At 32.8% G+C, this 18,291-nt stretch overlaps 1 protein-coding gene across 4 annotated transcripts in view; it reads left to right on the top strand.

The window, feature by feature from the left end:
- Nt5b (5' nucleotidase B) overlaps positions 1-18,291 on the top strand; it is a 28,769-nt gene that overhangs the window by 4,169 nt on the left and 6,309 nt on the right. For 2 of the 4 annotated variants that reach the window (XM_068777672.1, XM_068777671.1), the window contains 6 exons: positions 12,192-12,265; positions 12,458-12,575; positions 12,839-12,934; positions 13,023-13,169; positions 13,271-13,547; positions 17,857-18,031. In XM_068777672.1, coding sequence (XP_068633773.1) covers positions 12,192-12,265; positions 12,458-12,575; positions 12,839-12,934; positions 13,023-13,169; positions 13,271-13,547; positions 17,857-18,031 — 887 coding nt within the window. Of the gene's footprint in view, positions 1-3,797; positions 3,887-4,902; positions 5,144-12,191; positions 12,266-12,457; positions 12,576-12,838; positions 12,935-13,022; positions 13,170-13,270; positions 13,548-17,856; positions 18,032-18,291 lie in introns of those variants that run through there. The other 2 variants (XM_068777674.1, XM_068777673.1) reach the window with 2 other exon arrangements.

Raw genomic sequence — 18,291 nt, 5'->3', positions numbered from 1 at the left:
CTTTGTCTGCCTACGCTACGAACAATAAACAATCCTATCTCAGATATTCGCATTTACCCAAGTGCGACACTGAAAAGACTAATTAAGGTGAAGCAAGATTTACTGAACAAACTCGCCTTATCAGCGTTAAGTATCGTTCATGTTTGCTCTTTGGAATATTTCATAGGCACCTCTGCTATTAATTTTTGCATAGTTAAAATTCAATGTTGTAGTGAAATTATTATAACTCGATCAAAAGTGGTAACAGTGAGGTCATCGCAAGGGTTAAGACAAAAATTATTATTAGTGAGATATCTAACGTGTTTATATATATCACCTTCATCATCATATCAGCCGATAGACGCCCACTGCAATACAAGGCCTCCTCCAAATTCGCCACAATGGTCTTGCGCTGTCTGCAATAAGTGACTACCCGCGACCATGACTATATTGTCAGTTTACCCAGGGCGTACCCTCGCCGCTTCGACCGGCTCGTGGTCACTAAACGACAATCTTTCCACCCCAACATCCGTTGGTTACACGAGTGACGTGTCTTGTTCTTCAGATGACTACTGATGAGCAATTCTTCGAGTTATATATATATATATATATATATATATATATATATATATATATATATATATATATAATTACTAACGGGATATTAATATCCTGTTATAGTAATAAAATAAGAAATTCTCATATATTACAACACTTAATTCCAAATTTTCCTGAAAGATTTTAAGACTAGAAATTAATTATAAATTAATTTGTATACGTGTCACCTCATAAGCAACCGTGGAGCAGTGAGAAAGAAATAAAAAAGAATAAGAATTATAACATCAAGTAAAATCATAGTCTAGCAATGTAAACGCGTATCGATGTCTCGAAGTGACCGTGGGAAGTCACCTGTGCATGTATTTCTTCCGACTTCTTGGTGTGAAAATAGATACCGATAGCCGGTGATCAGTTTTATATTTAGCGACATGGCCCTTGCTTGCTGTCCATAGATGAAAACGATGGCTAGAACAGCGTTGACGGTAAAAGATGACCTCTATTGTATTTCCAATTGTAATGAATAGACTTTACTATAGCTATTATTTATTTCACCGTGGGGTTTTAGTATCTCGGAGTAAGTCCAGTGTGGCCAAGCTGGCAGATTTTTTTAATATTATATTAATATTCATACCATTTGACTTTTAAGACCCAAGGATGCCAATAGAAAAAACTGAACAAGCGTTCGAAAAATAAGAAATTACCTAAACATTCACATACAAATAATTACTTTGCGTTCAAAATTGATGCCACTATTTTTTTAAATTCTGATACATCTCTACAGATACATTATCAAGAAAAGGGTTAAATACTCATGATAAACAAGATCTCACTACCGTCAGTGATAGTTATGCAATAAAATGCAATCTATCAAACATTCTTTAAATTAAAAAGGAATATTATTAAATTGTAATATAGTGTGGATAAATTAGCTTGATTATGTAGACTTAAATTATCACATGAATAGTTATTGTGTAACATTTTACGTACTGCTAATTTAGACTTCAGGTTTGTGGAAACTCTTACTAGGGATGTTGTAATTTCACTTGAAATTATGAGTTCTTGTATACGCGTATAACCCGTGTTGCGATTCATTTTTTAAATTAATACTTAGTGTAGCGCCGCAATTTGATTAAGCAACCTGATGTAATAAAATCGAGTCTTGTTTCTTTTTTACGTCATATAAAACACTAAACGACAAAGTGATAAACTACAATTTACTTCATTTAAATTGTAGTTTATCGTTTTGTCGTTAAAAATGTCTATAAATACACGATAACCGTTTCATCTAAATGATTCGTCTTTAAACGTAGACAGTATTGCTTTTTTAACTAAATAATTGCAAAGCCGATAAGTTATTGTTAATTTCAGACGATGGTTGAATTAACTTCGATTGAACTGATATCGACATGTATTTGTACTAGGATATTTTATTACATCATCCTCATCATCAGCCGTAGGACATCCATTGCTGGACTTGGCCCTCCCTCATAGACTTCTAATTAGACCGGTTAAAAACTTTTTTATCCAGCGTCTTCGGATAATCTTAACGTATTCGTCTGTCTACTTATGTACGTATTTTTATTCTACACGGATAAGACTCAAGATGCGATCGCAAGATTCTAGATGTGGCGAAATCGGTAACCACGTCACAGATACTGGTGTACATCCTGAGGATGAGATGAAATTAAAAATGTATTAGAAAGTGACAAAAATAAAGTAATGCGGAAAATGTAACACCTCTAAAATTAGGTGGGAGGGACGGCGATGAAAGTGAGGTGAGGAATGAACGGAACGAATTGAAGAGGATGAAAGAATGTGCGAGAAATAAAAGCAGAAAGAATAATAGATATTAAGATGGAAGAATGATTAGGATGTAAATAATAGAATTCTGTGAAGAAATTATTATTGTAATAATAACCCTGTGTATCGAAGACAGAGGAAGTGTGAGAGGCCCTCAAAAACGGGGGCCATAAAAAAATCTGAGGACTGCGATATGGAGTAGGGACGAGAATACGAATTGTAAAAAAAAAATGTTAAAACTAGACATTGCTAGGGTGTTATGAAAAAAGTTGTGAAGGGCAATAAATTGAAAAGAATTGTTTAGTTTAATTTATTTCAAAATAGTTCAGATTTAAGGTAGGAAATAGTTCAAGAAGAGTAGACTATAGAGTAACTTAGTTTAGACTCTAAATTTTAAGAAACACATTGATACACAAGAACGTGTACAAAACAAAATATGGAAATATTAATTTGTTTTTGTAAAATTAAGGCACGAAAAATATTGTCTGTGGTATATAGATTCAATAAAAAAGTATTCACTCTAGTACTAAAGACCACAGATGCCATCTATTCTACGCACTATGCAGCGCACCCACTGACATACTTGCCATTGCTGATTCGATCTCATAGGAACGTCCTGTGCAAATCTTTCTCTAAATTATTTTATGTTAAAATGATTGTCCTATTGAATAATATGCTCTTATGGATAATATTAAATGTATGTAATATTGAAATGTATATATATATATATATATATATATATATATATATATATATATATATATATATATATATATATATAAATGAAATAGAAAAATCATTGAATGCGTAGAGATTTGTCGCAACTCTAGCTAAGACTCTAGCTTAAAGAAGATCTGCAATGAACGCACTAGGTAACAGATTTCCTTTTCTCCATTTAAATAAATATTTTAGTGAGAACAGTAGCGAACGAGTGATGGTTTTGTTAAAATATGATTTACGGACTAAATGAACAGATGAAATTCCAAAAAGCTCATCAAGCCACACTGATACAAATACTGAATACAAATAACTGATACAAATGTGTAAATATAATACCGTTTTCATATGTATGACTCTTACTTTAGCAAAAGACATCACTTATCAGAAAACAGATCCCTAATTTTCTCAAAATGATGCAAATGTCACTTAGGTCGCTATGGTTATCTATTTACTTACAAAAACAATTTTCGTTTGGGGATCATAGGAATCTTTATATTCAATTTATAAAATAGCACCTTTTAAGGGACATTTAAATTAACAGTGCACGAGAAATAACAATATATATTTATGCACGCGTAAAGTATTTCATATTGTTTATAAAACATAAAGTGTAATGAAAACGAGACTTGTTTTAAACAATGTGTAGTGGCTGTGATCGAATGAATCAGCTGTTCGCAGTCGGTCGCGGGGGAAGTGTTTGCAGCTATCGTGGCCACGGCATGCGTTCGGTCTCAGTGTACGCGTCCGCGTCCGACCGACACGACCGGTCGACGTCAGTGCCCGCTAATTCATTATCGATGACGATCTAGATAACAGTAACTAGGCACACGTATTCACGTTTCCTTAACTTCCAAATTTATTAGTGGAAACATCCCATATCGCGATTCTCGATAAATTCGTCATAACATTACGAAATCCTCTTTGTCGTAACAAGGTTATCCTTTGCTATATCCTTTTTAGTTACGTTTTGGACGAACTGATGCAGGCGTAATGTGAATGTGATTGTTGCGACAACGGTTATTGTCAAGATATAAGTGTTCTTAATTGAATTTATTGAATTGCGTGTGAAATAATTGATCACGCGTTGCCCATTTCACTGCAGTGTTGTGATTTCAATATGTACTAAAATATTTATTTCAAATTGTTATTGTGAGTCATAATATATCTATATATATCCCTCAATATATTCACACAATATTGATGTTCTTTTATGCAACTACGCGTTGTAACACTTATTGTAAATTCATGAACTTCTAGTATACATGTATTATTTTTAATGAAACTACATAGATTTAATCTTTTATATCATCTAAAAATTATAACATGTTACGAAATTAAATCTATGTGCGACCTTAATGTTTTGGAAAAGTTTTGTTTTCGTATATTTTAACAGTTAAAAACACTAATTATGATAATTGCAGTAAAATATTGTATAGCGTAAGGAAGGGTCTTAAAAATTTATAGATGAGCGGAAACATATTGCCTGTAGTCTGGGGAAATATTATCGATTAGTCAGTCTCCTAGTAACGCTCCCCCGGTCGCGGCTATCCTGCATCTCTCCCGTATATAATTTCATTCATAACTATCTACCTACACTTTTGTATGTAACTTTTCACATTCCGTCAACTTCAGTGTTGTTTAGTCCAAACTTAAGCGTAACAAAGGATTATGCATGTAGCGTACCAATCGCAGTCAAATTACACACGTCTCTACATTTTAGAGTGTTATTTTTAACCTTGTTATTGTCAAGGATATCCACACTCAAACGCTTCCGGCAATTTACCGATATGTCTATGAGCAACATTCCATCATGAGGTTTATTTACATTAGATTTCGTTTTTACAGCAGCAAACAATTGCAGTGGTGTTTTTAAAGACTTTTTTATATATTGGTTTATAAGTGTGTCTGATTGGAAGCTATAGTGTTATTGTTTTTGTAAATGAAATAACTTTTTATGCGTCAAACGTACCATGAGATATCAAGGGGCCATGGCGAATGGTAAAGTTGAATTAGTATTGAATGATTATACAGTAATAAATGGATCTTCTTATGGGAAAGGCGACAGATATACGGCGGCTCCTAATGAGTAAGTTGTCTTCGAATGATCTTATTATTATGTTGTACACCTTTTAATACTTTGCCAAAATAATGATGACTCGTTAAATAAATATTTAAGCGCTGATTCATGTACTCTACGACTACGTACTCTGCGTACTGACGCTGGTAAATAAATGCTTGATTTTTATTGAAAATAATATTAACTAAGGGTTAATTAAGAGGTCGACTGATTTTATGTGATCCCTTTGTACTACAGTCTTCGTAAACGAATCAAAATATAAGATGTTACATTTACGCAGTGCTAAACTCGTGCATCCAAGTATCAACTAACCGCATCAAAGCCAAACAATAAAATGTCGCGTGGAAAACGACGGAGATGAAGGTTTTGATGTGCTAAATTATTAGTAAATATTTGTAGTATATATATAGACGGACAGAATTCTTCCAATGTTTGCAACAGTGACTCGACTGGAGCAACGTTACTGGAGCTGTATTCCGTGCACTTGGCATCGAATTACGTTTATCTACGGCTGATGTCTGAGATGTCTCTGGGTTGTACATCTTACTGTCAAATATTGTTATTAATCGGGACGTAACCACCGGCGCCAAGGTCTATATCTGGATTATCACCTGACCCGACATGCGGTCTCAATGACATTTATTTACATTCAATAACAGCGTTAAATGGCTATTTCGAATATTCTAAGAATAATTGTGTTTACAAACAAATCTTTGCTTATTTACAAGCTCCTCGGGTCTTTGTTGCAAGTTGGATAAATGTACTCGAGATGTTGAAACAATGTATATCAATGAGTCATGTTTGGTGTGTAAAAAAACTAATAAGCATTGTTTTGAAGTTCATGATCCTTGTCATTAAATTTGTTATTAATCCAGTTATAAGGTTTCATTTCAATGTTTTACAATATTAAAAATTTCTCATGACTGTTATAACAAGTGTTAACTACTACGTATTTCCCGATAATGTCATGAAATATCTTTGTTCAATAAATATTTGGCACCGATCTTTCGCCTTTATACGTTCTTTATTTAAAAATTAAATTTAGATAAAAGGTACTACTACTTGTATGGTCTTCCGATAGTATGTAGTGCGTCGAGAGATACGTAATAAAATGTTTGTGATACTATTATATATTAACATTGATTAATCTCACGAGAGATTGCCTTTGGTTTTGGTTTGACGATTTTTTTTTTCCGTTTCATTTTTCTTCTAATTTATTTAGTAGATAGGGTGTGCTATAAAAAAATCTGGGTGTATATTCAGTTTACGTTATTTTATTACAAAACTATGATAGCAACTTTATTTGTTCATGAGGATCGATAATAGCTGAAAATTGGTTAAATGCGAAATAAAATAGGAATTAAATTCTTTTTATATGCTTTATATAATACAAAAATTCGTAAATAGACAATATAGCCCAGAGGATTAACAAGGTAAAATGGCAGTTGGCAGGTCATATGACGCGCAGAACGTATAGGCGCTGAGGCCTTTTGGTCTCTCTGGAGTCGTTGCCATGAACCGGCAAGCTTAGCATAGGACGCCGTTGGACGCAGACCCCTTTTTACTCGTCCTTGGAAATCTTTGGAAAAGGCCTATGGATGTCCAGTAGTGGACGTCTTACCGATAAAATGTTGATGATGGGGATAAATTGGCAATATCTAACATTATAGTTTATTTATGTTTTTGTGTACATTCGAAATGGATTTTATGATTTGTTAGAGCGTGCTGTTGTTATTCTAAAATTTTTTAGCTTTGTTTTTGTTCTAACCATATGCAAACAAAGATTGTGATAATGCTTATGTCATAAGTTTCACTTTCTTGCACTACGACATAACTCTTTAGGATGCAATGAGGTCACGAGTACATAATTTGCATAAATTTCTAATTGATTTCCAAGTTGTCCGCGTTTTTATTATTGTCTCACGTCAATCGTTATTTCATCCTGAAAGATTTGAAACTACTTATCTTTTTAGTAATTTCTAATATTAGCTTCAATTTTTATAAAGAAAAACATCTGTAAGGTTTAAAAAATATAGTATGTGTTACATCGTTACCTTTTACCATCAACATCATGTCAGCCGATAGACGCCCACTGTAAGGCACAGGCCACCCCGAAAGTACGCTGCCTTTACTTATATAGTTTTGATTTTATGATGCTATATTTATTATAAAACTTTCCAACAATTGCTAAAATTAACGTCGTCATATTGTGCGAAACGTTTCTTTACGTAACGCGTACCAATACCAATTTTCGTTAATGTTTTTTATTTAAATATTGTTATCCAGTACTTTAGGCTTTTATTAGAGCTGATAATTATTGTAAAAATAACAGTTTTCACGTAACGTAATTTAATAGGTATTATCTTATTACAAACCACTAAGTATCAATGGCAAACCACATGAAGTGACTAATACATGAATAAAAATATATGCGTACTTAATTTATGTCTAGGTAAGTAAAAATCTAATGATAAATTTTGACAATAACCGTACCATTAAAGAATTTAAAAATAAATATAAAGATTTGTTTTAGTTCATATTGTTTGTATAAAACTTATTTTAAATAGGTTTCAGTTATTTTTTGAAAACATGTAATATTTATAAGTTGTACTAGGTTCGGTACGTTGGCGACACTGAAACTTTTAAAACTGATCGCATAACAAATATATCTTTCCATAAACATCACATCATTCTGTCGTTTGTTCTCTCAATTTGGCGGCATCTTAAGTATTGAGCGTCAGTATAAACACATATTATGACCTTAAACAGCGAGTACTGAAACTTACAGGAAAGTTGTGTGGTACAAAATTTAGTCTGACAAGACTAAACTTGATTTATTGTTAAGATCCTTAAACTGAGGGACAATTTTCGCAATGGGTTTCCGTTAGAGGAATTACAGTAGAAGAAGCGTTAAGAAAAAGATTATCGCTTCTTTCCGACAAAATTGTCGGACAGGCAACAAAAACTACAGAGGGGTATGTTGCTATTAAATTGTTTGATGTTTTGGAAAAAGTTAGAGAACATCGTTCACGCGGCGAGTTCTCCTAAATCAGATCACAGCGGCAGTATAATCGGCTAAAGGAACAAACCAGTATCTGACTATGGCAGGTGTGCGGGGTCTTAATTCTTGCGTGACTGTAAGAAGGATGACCCTTTGACGATTTTTCACATTGTTACTTTTGATTACTTCGTAATAAAATAAAAACTACGTAAAATAAAGTTACAAGATACCAAAAAATGGCAGCGTTCGAAAAGTGGAAAAGATACCTTTGACAATCTTTGCAATGTTGCAGATGCAAGAAGATTATGAAACAAAATAATCATCCATAAATTTTATGCTCGGCTTAATTTTCGGAATTGCAAAAACTTTCATTGTCACGTCTCGTAACAATAACATAATTAATTCACACAATGACCACTTTACTACTTAAGACAATTCAAACCCACACTAATGACAATCTCCGGTGGCCTAACAGTGAAATTATGGCCGTAACTGATAAGGATTCCTTGTATATTCCTTGCATGAAGAAGACTTGAGTATTTCCAGGCTCACTCTCATCAACTTTTGACAGTACGAAGTCTGTTAAGGCAGCTAGTCATAGCTCAAATTAAACTTATCCAGATGGCCTTATTGTAATTAAAACTTAAATGTCTTGAATGATATAAGAATTCTAGCAATTCCATTTAAGTGCCCCCGAAACCGCTGTACCGCGCCTTAGGTAAGCGCGGCGAGGTGGGGACCAGAAAGGGGATTGACAGCTGACTAACGGAACGGACTATGCTTCTATTGTTAGTGTAATCATGACCAATCAAAGTTACAGATTTAGACGTCCCAAATAGTGATGAAATCCTGTCTCATCAATTAAACGCAAGTTTCTTTCGCTGAATAACAATTTTTATTACAAAAATAAGTTTTACTCACGGAGCTCACTGAAAAGTGTATAATAGTAGTATATAATAAATCCTTTTCAAACTACTTAGTTTTATATAGAGACAGTACGAAATAGAAATGTGTTTGATTTGTTCTGGATATTAATATTTTTTTTTAAAAATATGTTTAAATATAAAATGCTTGTAATATAAGGTTGGATTGAAATTACTATTACATCTTTATTAAGTTGGTGTTCTTCTTGAACATTTTGTTTAATGTTTCAATGGTTTTATTAATAAAAAGTTGCTTTTACTGAATTATTTCCACACAGTGATTGGAAATAGGTGTAAAAGCTTTAAAGAGCTGAATGTATAGCTAGCTCCTTTCTGTCAATTTATGTATGGTACACCTTATCCAAAAGTCAAATTGTTTTCACAATTCGGATTATTATATAATATGTTTAATTATTGTTTAATATATATCAACTGTAATAGCAGGTGTTATTCGCCTGTCGCATTTCAATAATAAAAAGTAATTTTACGTATTTGGAGATAGGTGTAAAAGCTTTTTCCTGAAAAGTGTGCTGTACATTCACTCGTTTAAACCTTTTACACCTATGACCAAACATTTTGTATATATTTTAGTGATGGACGGTTATGATATTTAAAATAATGTAACGCGACATAAGATATTTCGGGGTGTTACAAATTCAGTTGCAGTAAATACATCGGCTGTTTTTGCGGGTGTATAATAATCTTCAAATAGTAATGACGTAGTCTGAATTTATACAGCTGTAGAATGAAAGCGTTATGTACTGATAAATTTTAACCATATTTTTTATCAACCCTTTTATGTACATAGCAGTATTTAAGTTTATGTTGTTGTAAACATTGTTTTTATTCAAGTAATATTTTAAGATACAATGCAATCATAACTTTTTCTACTTTGATATTTTTTTCAGTTAACCACGTCTTATTATGATCCCTCCTTTTAAGTGTTTGTTTGCTTTATCATTGATTATTCTTCAATTTTTAATTAGATTTTCCAAACACAGTCAGTTTTTGTTCTATTAATATAAGTATAAACGTGCATATAACAAGTTTTTAGTTTTAAAATTGTATATAACATTTTTATCACAATAAATTTTTTACGCTTGAAATATAAAATTAGGTTTAAGGCAGATATTTATAAAGGCGCAGTTTTGAAAAAACCTTGAATTAAAACGAGTGAAATTTGCCGCGAATATATATTTATGATGTTTATTTACGATGTTGAGGTCAACTGTTGCGATTTAAACAAGACCGTCGATTATTATTACTATTTATATGCGCATAATAAAATTTATCCTCATTTTATGAAATGAATGCAACAATTGATTAATGTATTGTTGTCATCTATATAACTTAATAAGTTTAAACATTGAAAGAGGTTGGGGTCATATAGAGATATTGAAGGATGGCGATAGAACATAAATACCTATTATATATTGGGATGAAGGGAACAATAGCTAGAAGCTGAATAATTTTATCGAAATTTCTGGAACTGGGTTTGTTAATTTATTTAGATGGTTGATATAATAATGTATACATCAATAATTGTTAATTTTAATTTAAAAAGAGCAAGTTCAACCGGCCGGCTATTCGCAGCAGGTCCGCATTCCGAGTCGCCGGTAGCTTATTACTTATAATCTTAAAGTAATTGACGATTCCAAAGTGGCGTGTAAATGCCTATTCAAATAAAGATATTGTCGAATTTGCGTACACTAATTAAAATATACTATTTCATATTTTGTAGTGAAGAACGTAAATATGGCTTTTCGGTTAGATATATTTTTTAATATTTGAGTTGATAACAATTTCCGTTTCGTTACTTTATGGTATAATATAAAATCTATTGGGTTGTAAACGAGGCTAGATTTAGTTTACTATTAGGGTGCAGCAAATAATTAAACGGGAGTGAAGTAAACAGTTAATTTCGTGTGTAAAACTCCCCAATATTTGTTTTGGCATTGCCAATTATTGTTTTCAGATTGGCATTTATAATCCACAGGTCACCTTGGGATTGTTACACTATTTATTTTGCCCTTTTTGGCAATATAAGCCAAAAGTACACCCAACTCTTTCTTTACACGATTTTAAGATAACGCTGTTTCACTAATAAGAATAAATACACTTTTTACATGAAGTTTTAGTTCTAGCATGATTTCCTAAAAAAAATATAATTTTAGCAGTGCTTTCAGAAATTTATGCCGCAAAAAATACAATTGAAGGAATAGGAAGTTCTTCAAACTCAACAGTTTAAAAGTGCACGCTTGTCGAGTAGCGAAGAATAGTTACAAAACTGATTTATATTCATAATTTGAATTTATACTTTTGTATTTTTTGTAGTTACGTATTGAACTTTGAAAATTAATGTACATTTTAACTTTATTATAAAAAAAATGTTTTTGTTTTATCCCTACGTAATATGGAATTCAATATTATTTCCTTTGCACGTTTTTTTTTGGGTAAATATCTAGAGTTTCATCATCTTACATGATATTTAAAAATTGTGGAACATGTAGCCAAATTTTGCATTTGTGACGTGTATTTTTTACGTGATTTAGTTGCACGCTTTTCTAAGGAACGTGTCTACCGTGTAAAAAAGACTTAGATGTATGTTAGAGGTCTGCTTTAGTTTATTCGTTTTTTAATGTTGCAAGATACTTCGTACTTCAATCAATCAATTAAGAATTACAACATAGCCGCACAAGTTGAAACTGCTTAATTTTAAAATAATGGATACCTACAAAAAATACTAAAAATTAAACTTTAGTCTGGAATGGAAATGGCTACTTGAACGTTTAGTATAAGATTCATAGACTTGACCCAAAATATAAACGTCTTGACCTACACTTGAAACCCGAAACGAGAGTATTGTTCCGACTCAGTTTTTTAATACACTGCTGTGACACGCGAATGATCTAAATTTACTTCGCAAAACGTTATTGAATATTATTTTTAATTAAACGTTAGAATTTATACGACAGAGAAATAAAATTAAAAAAATAATAAACTGGAATAGCGAAATTGTCAACGCCATTAAAATCTTTCAATGAATTACAATAATTAATTTTAAAATGAAACTGTCACACTACTATGTGTCCATATTCGGATATAAATACAGGTATATTTTTCTTTGTTACAGAATATTCGTGAACAGGTCGTTGCACTTGGAAAATGTGAAGTTTTACGGTTTTGATATGGACTATACGTTGGCTGGTACGTAAGCAATATTTGGCACCGGATCTATTTTTTTTCTATAACATGTACATATTTCATATGAAACGACTACATTTTATATACTCTTTTCGTATGGTATAATAATATAGTCTGCAAATTATCGTTCAAAATTGTTTATATGCTCAATTTATTTTTCATATTTTTTAACAACTTTACTTATATTGTTTTCAGAATACAAATCGCCACAATATGAAACATTAGGTTTTAATTTAACCAAGGAGAGATTAGTGGATTTGGGATATCCACGTGAAATATTAGAATTCGAATACGATCCTTCTTTTCCTGTCAGGTTAGTATATTTTATATGCATTACACAAACACGACGAAGGTTATTGTGTCTTATTTGACAGTTAAATATTATTAATTTTCTAAATATAACGTTATTGTAAAAATAGATATAAAATTATTGGTGGTCAAAATTGGTTTTGTGCTGTTAAAAACATTTTATATTAATAGTTTGTAAAAAGTATAGCCGTTCTATAATTTTGAATATTTTTTTTATAATGGCTTGTTATTAAACTGAATATCGTTATTCTCTAATGTTTATTTCAGAGGCCTATGGTTCGACACTTTGTATGGAAACTTACTGAAAGTAGATGCTTATGGTAATATTCTCGTCTGTGTGCATGGATTTGAATTCTTAAAACAGTACGTGAAATTCTCAATTCTTTCCATTTTTTTATATTTCTTTCTTTATAATGATGTTCGTAAAACTAATTTTATTTGTTGTTTTCAGTTCGCAGGTTTACGAGTTGTATCCGAATAAGTTCTTGACCCTCGACGAGTCAAGAGTTTACGTGTTAAACACATTGTTTAATTTACCAGAAACGTATTTAATAGCTTGTCTGATTGATTTCTTTACAAACTCGCCGCAGTATACAAGGTACGCGCCTTTATAGCTAGACAAAATAAATTTAAAAATTGTAACTGTTATCTGATTGATAGTATCGTTTTATAATATTTCTTCGCGCCTTTTGATTACAGAGAGAAGACAGGGGTTAGATGTGGGGATCTAGCCATGTCGTTCAGGTCAATATTCCAAGATGTGCGAAGTGCGGTAGACTATGTACATATACATGGAAATCTCAAGTCAAAAACTATAGAAAACCTTGATTTATATCTGAAGAAAGATGAGAGGCTGCCAATGTTCTTGTCCAGAATAAGAGAGAGTGGAGCAAAGCTATTTTTACTTACCAACAGCGACTATAATTTTACAGATAAAATCATGAATTACTTGTTCGATTTCCCGCACGGCGCCCAGGTAAACCATTTACATATTTATACACCTCGCAAACAGTTGCAATCTCGATGAACTCATTGTCAAACGATTATTAAATTGAAAGCAACGCTAAAATCTGACAAAATGTAAAACATCTACAGTAGTTCTAATTTCCTTTCTACATCTAGTGCATCGCCTTCGTGGTCCGGCTCCTCATAATGAGTTTAGGCAATCTTTTTTTTATTCATTGTATGTCACCGCGTAATCTGGGTATATATATAGTATATTACTTGGCAATGTGTATAACTTTTCTGATTATACTGTATATATATAGGCTCTAATACTGATAATCACTGCTCAAAACTCTAATTATACTGTAAAACAGCCAAGCGTTAGATTTACTAAAACTAAGCTTAAAAATATCAGTCGAGAACTCGAAATTTGCCTGAATCACTGAAACTTTTTCCTTATTTTCCAATTTTATAGCAGATTCAGTAAACATAACAACAAAGGTTTAAGGTTCAATAATAATTGCGATCGTTTTTTTCCTAAAATTTGTCGAGATTTAGTGCGGTGTCTCAAAGACCTTGCAAGAGTTTAGATCTTTTAGTCGTGGAGAAATTAAAATATCTATGTTTAATTAATGTTTTTAATTAATTGTTGAGATATTTTAGGAAAATAAAAACAGCCTTTGAAAATAATTTCAATTTGAACAGCCATTAATGTTTTGTGAGACGTTATAGCAAGTAGTTGTTTACGAGGCAGCCGTGCGTCATGCTTGTAAAACGTCCAAATTGTCCGAGAAAGGCTAATAAACCGGTTCACGACGGCCGTTAAACTATTTGTACATTTTGTCTATTATGGGTTATAGTTATGCGTAATCATTGACAAGTATATATATATGTATATATGTGTTAACGTTTAGCATATAATTTCATTAAAATATCTTTGAAAAATTTGCAACTGCTGAACCACGTAAATATTTTTTTTGCTAATCCTGTTTACTCTACACGTGTTTGAATAAATATACGGTTGGTCTAATTATATGGTTCATACTAAAGTGATGTTTAATTCATTATATTGGTAGAAAATTAAATTAGAAAAATTATACAAACGCGGCTTATAAAAGAGAAAAAAAGAATTTTCCTTAAGGTTTGCCTATACCTACGTACGGTTCATGACAAAGTTGCACCACTATCAGAATAATTTATTGAGTAAACAACGTATTTCTTATTACCGTCACTTATCTCTCGCCGGATGCAAACCCTACGCTTACCTTCTTAGAATACAATCCGTGTCGGTAAACCAAGCATTGGCTGTAAACTTAATTGATATATCTTAACGTCGTAAGCAGAGTCGCATATTAAACTAGTGCAAAGCTGATGCAAGTTAATTATCGAGTTTAAATTTATAGAGTCGGCTTCAACAAATTAATAATGGATACACTAACACAATTAACTAATATTAAAGTTTACTTGACTGTTATATGCTCTGGTACTTTTAGGTGCTTTGTAAAGTAAGTGCTTTCCACAATAAGCCAACGTTTCAAATTTACTAAAATATCAATACGAATATCCGATTTAAGAAAAGGACCAATATTTAGCCACTTCCGCACATGCAGTGGTAGTCGTGCAATAAAGTGCACCGCCCGCCAGCCCATTGACAAATGCGTATGCGGCAAACAATACGAATCACAGAACCGCCACCGTCAAATCACTAAACACGTGTTTCACCCCTCGAGTTACGATACACCGATTAGTGCCAAACACAGAGTCTGATATCTCTGTGTTTGGCATTTCGGTTTTTCACAATCGGCACTTTTGAAAGGTGCACTTTGTTGCACGACTACCACTGCATGTGCGGAAGTGGCTAAATATTGGTCCTTTTCTTACTTAGGATGGACTTCCGCAAGGTCCGTCGAATCAGGCGATTAATATTTCTATTAAACACTTTTGAGTAGTATACTATCGGTGCTTTGTAAAAAAATCTCTTTTTACGTAAATTTGAAATAACGCGATCACCAATAAGCACGCAAATTCCTATTTTAGCCCTTATTGTTGTTCGCTATTATCTTAAGTTCCTTTAAGTTAGATCACAGTTTGGATAAATGAAGCGAAAAAATAAATATGCACATCAAAACGATTAAACGTGTTGTGACAGCTCTAGCTGAAGTTCCTACGCAGGGACACTTGCAACTCAGTCATTCCTTGGAGCGTTTGCCAAGCGATCTAAGTTGTAGCCTTTCTCGCAGTTTGGTCAAGTATATATTGTAACGATCTTAGTAAGGAGAGCAGAGAAAAGCTGCTTCATTGCTCTGCCTTTTCAAACTCGGCAGGGCTATAAATACGTAGAGCGTTGACAGAAATATCAAAATAGGGTAATATAAGGTTTTATAATTGATTTGTTTTTTTCTTTTTTCTATTATGATGTACATCATCAATTTAAACCGTAGGTCGTACACAGCTGGACATAGGTATCCCCTATAGATTTCCAACCCAGCGTCTAGCCAATTCGCGGCGCTATATTAGTTACTTTCGTTCGTCTGCGGATTTCTACCTTCATTGTATTACATGAATTATTCTTCATACCGATGATTCATTTCAAGTATAGAAAGTTAGGTTATCTCCATTTCCCAGTAATTCAGGTCAATAACAGTTGAGTTTCGCTCGGGAAGTAGGTGTTTAATTTATTAACTTTGTCTGTCTGTAATCGATTGGTAGTTGCATGTTTATTTAGCGAGCGTGGGTTTATGTTTTGAAACAAAGTGGGTTTGGAATGTCGCGTTATCGTTGTGGTATTGCTAACCGGTTTGCTAACGAAATCGATGATAATTAGTTGGATTAATAAAATTATTTAAGAAACTTGTTATTATGAAATTAATAGGTTTTATTAGAAACTGTCTGCCTTATCTTTTATCACGAATTAATACGAATTGCTCGTTAGCTTTAGTAAGACAGGTTTGTAATTGTGAAGCGCGAATTTCGCTCAGGCTTATACTCTTTAATTTAAATAAGCTTGGGGCACCCTCAGAATCCTTGGCACTGACTGGTAAATAACTCCAAACACCGGATTAGGGGAATGTCAAGCTCTTAAGTTGCTAAGGCGGATGCTCCATGGATACCTCCATCTGCGTCCAAAGTTCTAGAGATGTAACCTTGGTTTGTCTCTTACTTAAAATGCATTTAGCATTCTGATTCCCAACCCGAGAGCAGTTCATAAAGTTTGTAACTTTAGACAGCCGTGTACGGTATATATATTAATATATATATACACCCTGCATATATATATACACTCATACACAGAATGTCTCTAAATTATCATATATTTATTTTAACAAGTTCATTTAAAAAAAAAGTACTTGGATCTGTAACATTACAAAAATATCACATTTACATTCCTAAGTAAAATATCAAAGTTGAAACTCATTACAAACATTTATTTAAATAATTTCATTTAAATTCGTATAATTTTAAATATTCGATACTTTTAAAAATAAAAACATGCTCATATTATTAATTATCATATCGAATATTTTTGTATAAAAAATCGTGAGAAACTTTTGATAATTACTATGATGTGAAACATTCTAGCGTTATATTTTCGAAGTGTCTCGTAAATGATTATTCGTTTGGCTTTTACGCTTAAATTATGTATTATTAATGACGTAATATATAATACACTGCCATGTGTGGGTGTATGTACTTTCATAGAATTCATTCTCTTTATTGTTAATATTTAACATGCTAATAAAATATTCCGGCCAAGTTAGGTATAATCCATAAGAGCTATATACATTTTTTATCCTCACGCTATCTCAACCCGGGTCGTCACCGACGTAGCTCGAACGATTGCTCATATGAAGTGGCTGTAGGTGGAGTACATCGCTCGTCTAACGGCCGTCGGCCGTTGGGGCAGAAAGATTCTTGAGCGGCGATCACGACCTGGTAGACGGGGCGTGGGCAGGCCCCCCGCTAGGTGGACTGGCGACATAGTTAAGGTGACAGTAAGTCGCTGGATGCGGGCAGCGCTTTGCCGGTCATCGTGACCGCTTTTGAGGAAGACCTAAGCCTTACAGTGGGCGTCTAAAAGTAGAAGAAGAATCTTAGCCGACCTTTACTCAGTGTAAGAATATTCCTACCAAATTTCAAGTCTATTATTTTGCTGCCAGATATATCGTCGGGACTAAGTACTTGGTTAGCTCTTAAAAATAAGTGTATAGCATAGATAGATATGAATTGATCATCGTAGGTTCGATGTACCGAGTTTAAGCGACTTAATTCATCTTACGACACTTAAAAGTGCATTTTTCAATTGTTAATTAAAGTAACGATAAAAAATATAATTTTTGTAGCCTAGCGATCCTCATAGAAACTGGAAAACGTATTTTGACTATATTGTCGTGGACGCGAAAAAGCCATTGTTCTTCGGAGAGGGTACCACACTACGACAAGTGGACAAACTGACTGGTGCTTTGAAGATGGGTCATCACGTCGGACCACTTCACGAAGGACTCGTGTATTCTGGAGGTAAAACTATTTGAAATTAAAGAACACTCAATAAATTTCATCACCATACTTCATGTAGAATCGCTCGTCAAACGTAATAGTTTTATGTAACGGAAATAGTTTTCTCGACAAGTGGTCAATAATTTTTATTATAAATAAGAGAAATATTTATACTTATTTCTATATCAATGAGTTGTGTTAGAACATTCGAATGTTCCAAAACAATTCATTGATGAGAAGATGCGATTTAAAGGAGAAAAGGTAATTTAGTTAAGTGATTT

This window comes from Battus philenor, unplaced genomic scaffold (genome assembly GCF_028537555.1).
Source record: "Battus philenor isolate CCGP_79_NKW_IND1 unplaced genomic scaffold, ilBatPhil1.0.hap1 SCAF_14, whole genome shotgun sequence".
In the NCBI taxonomy this organism is placed as follows: domain Eukaryota; kingdom Metazoa; phylum Arthropoda; class Insecta; order Lepidoptera; family Papilionidae; genus Battus; species Battus philenor.
This window is presented reverse-complemented; position numbering and strand designations above follow the sequence as displayed.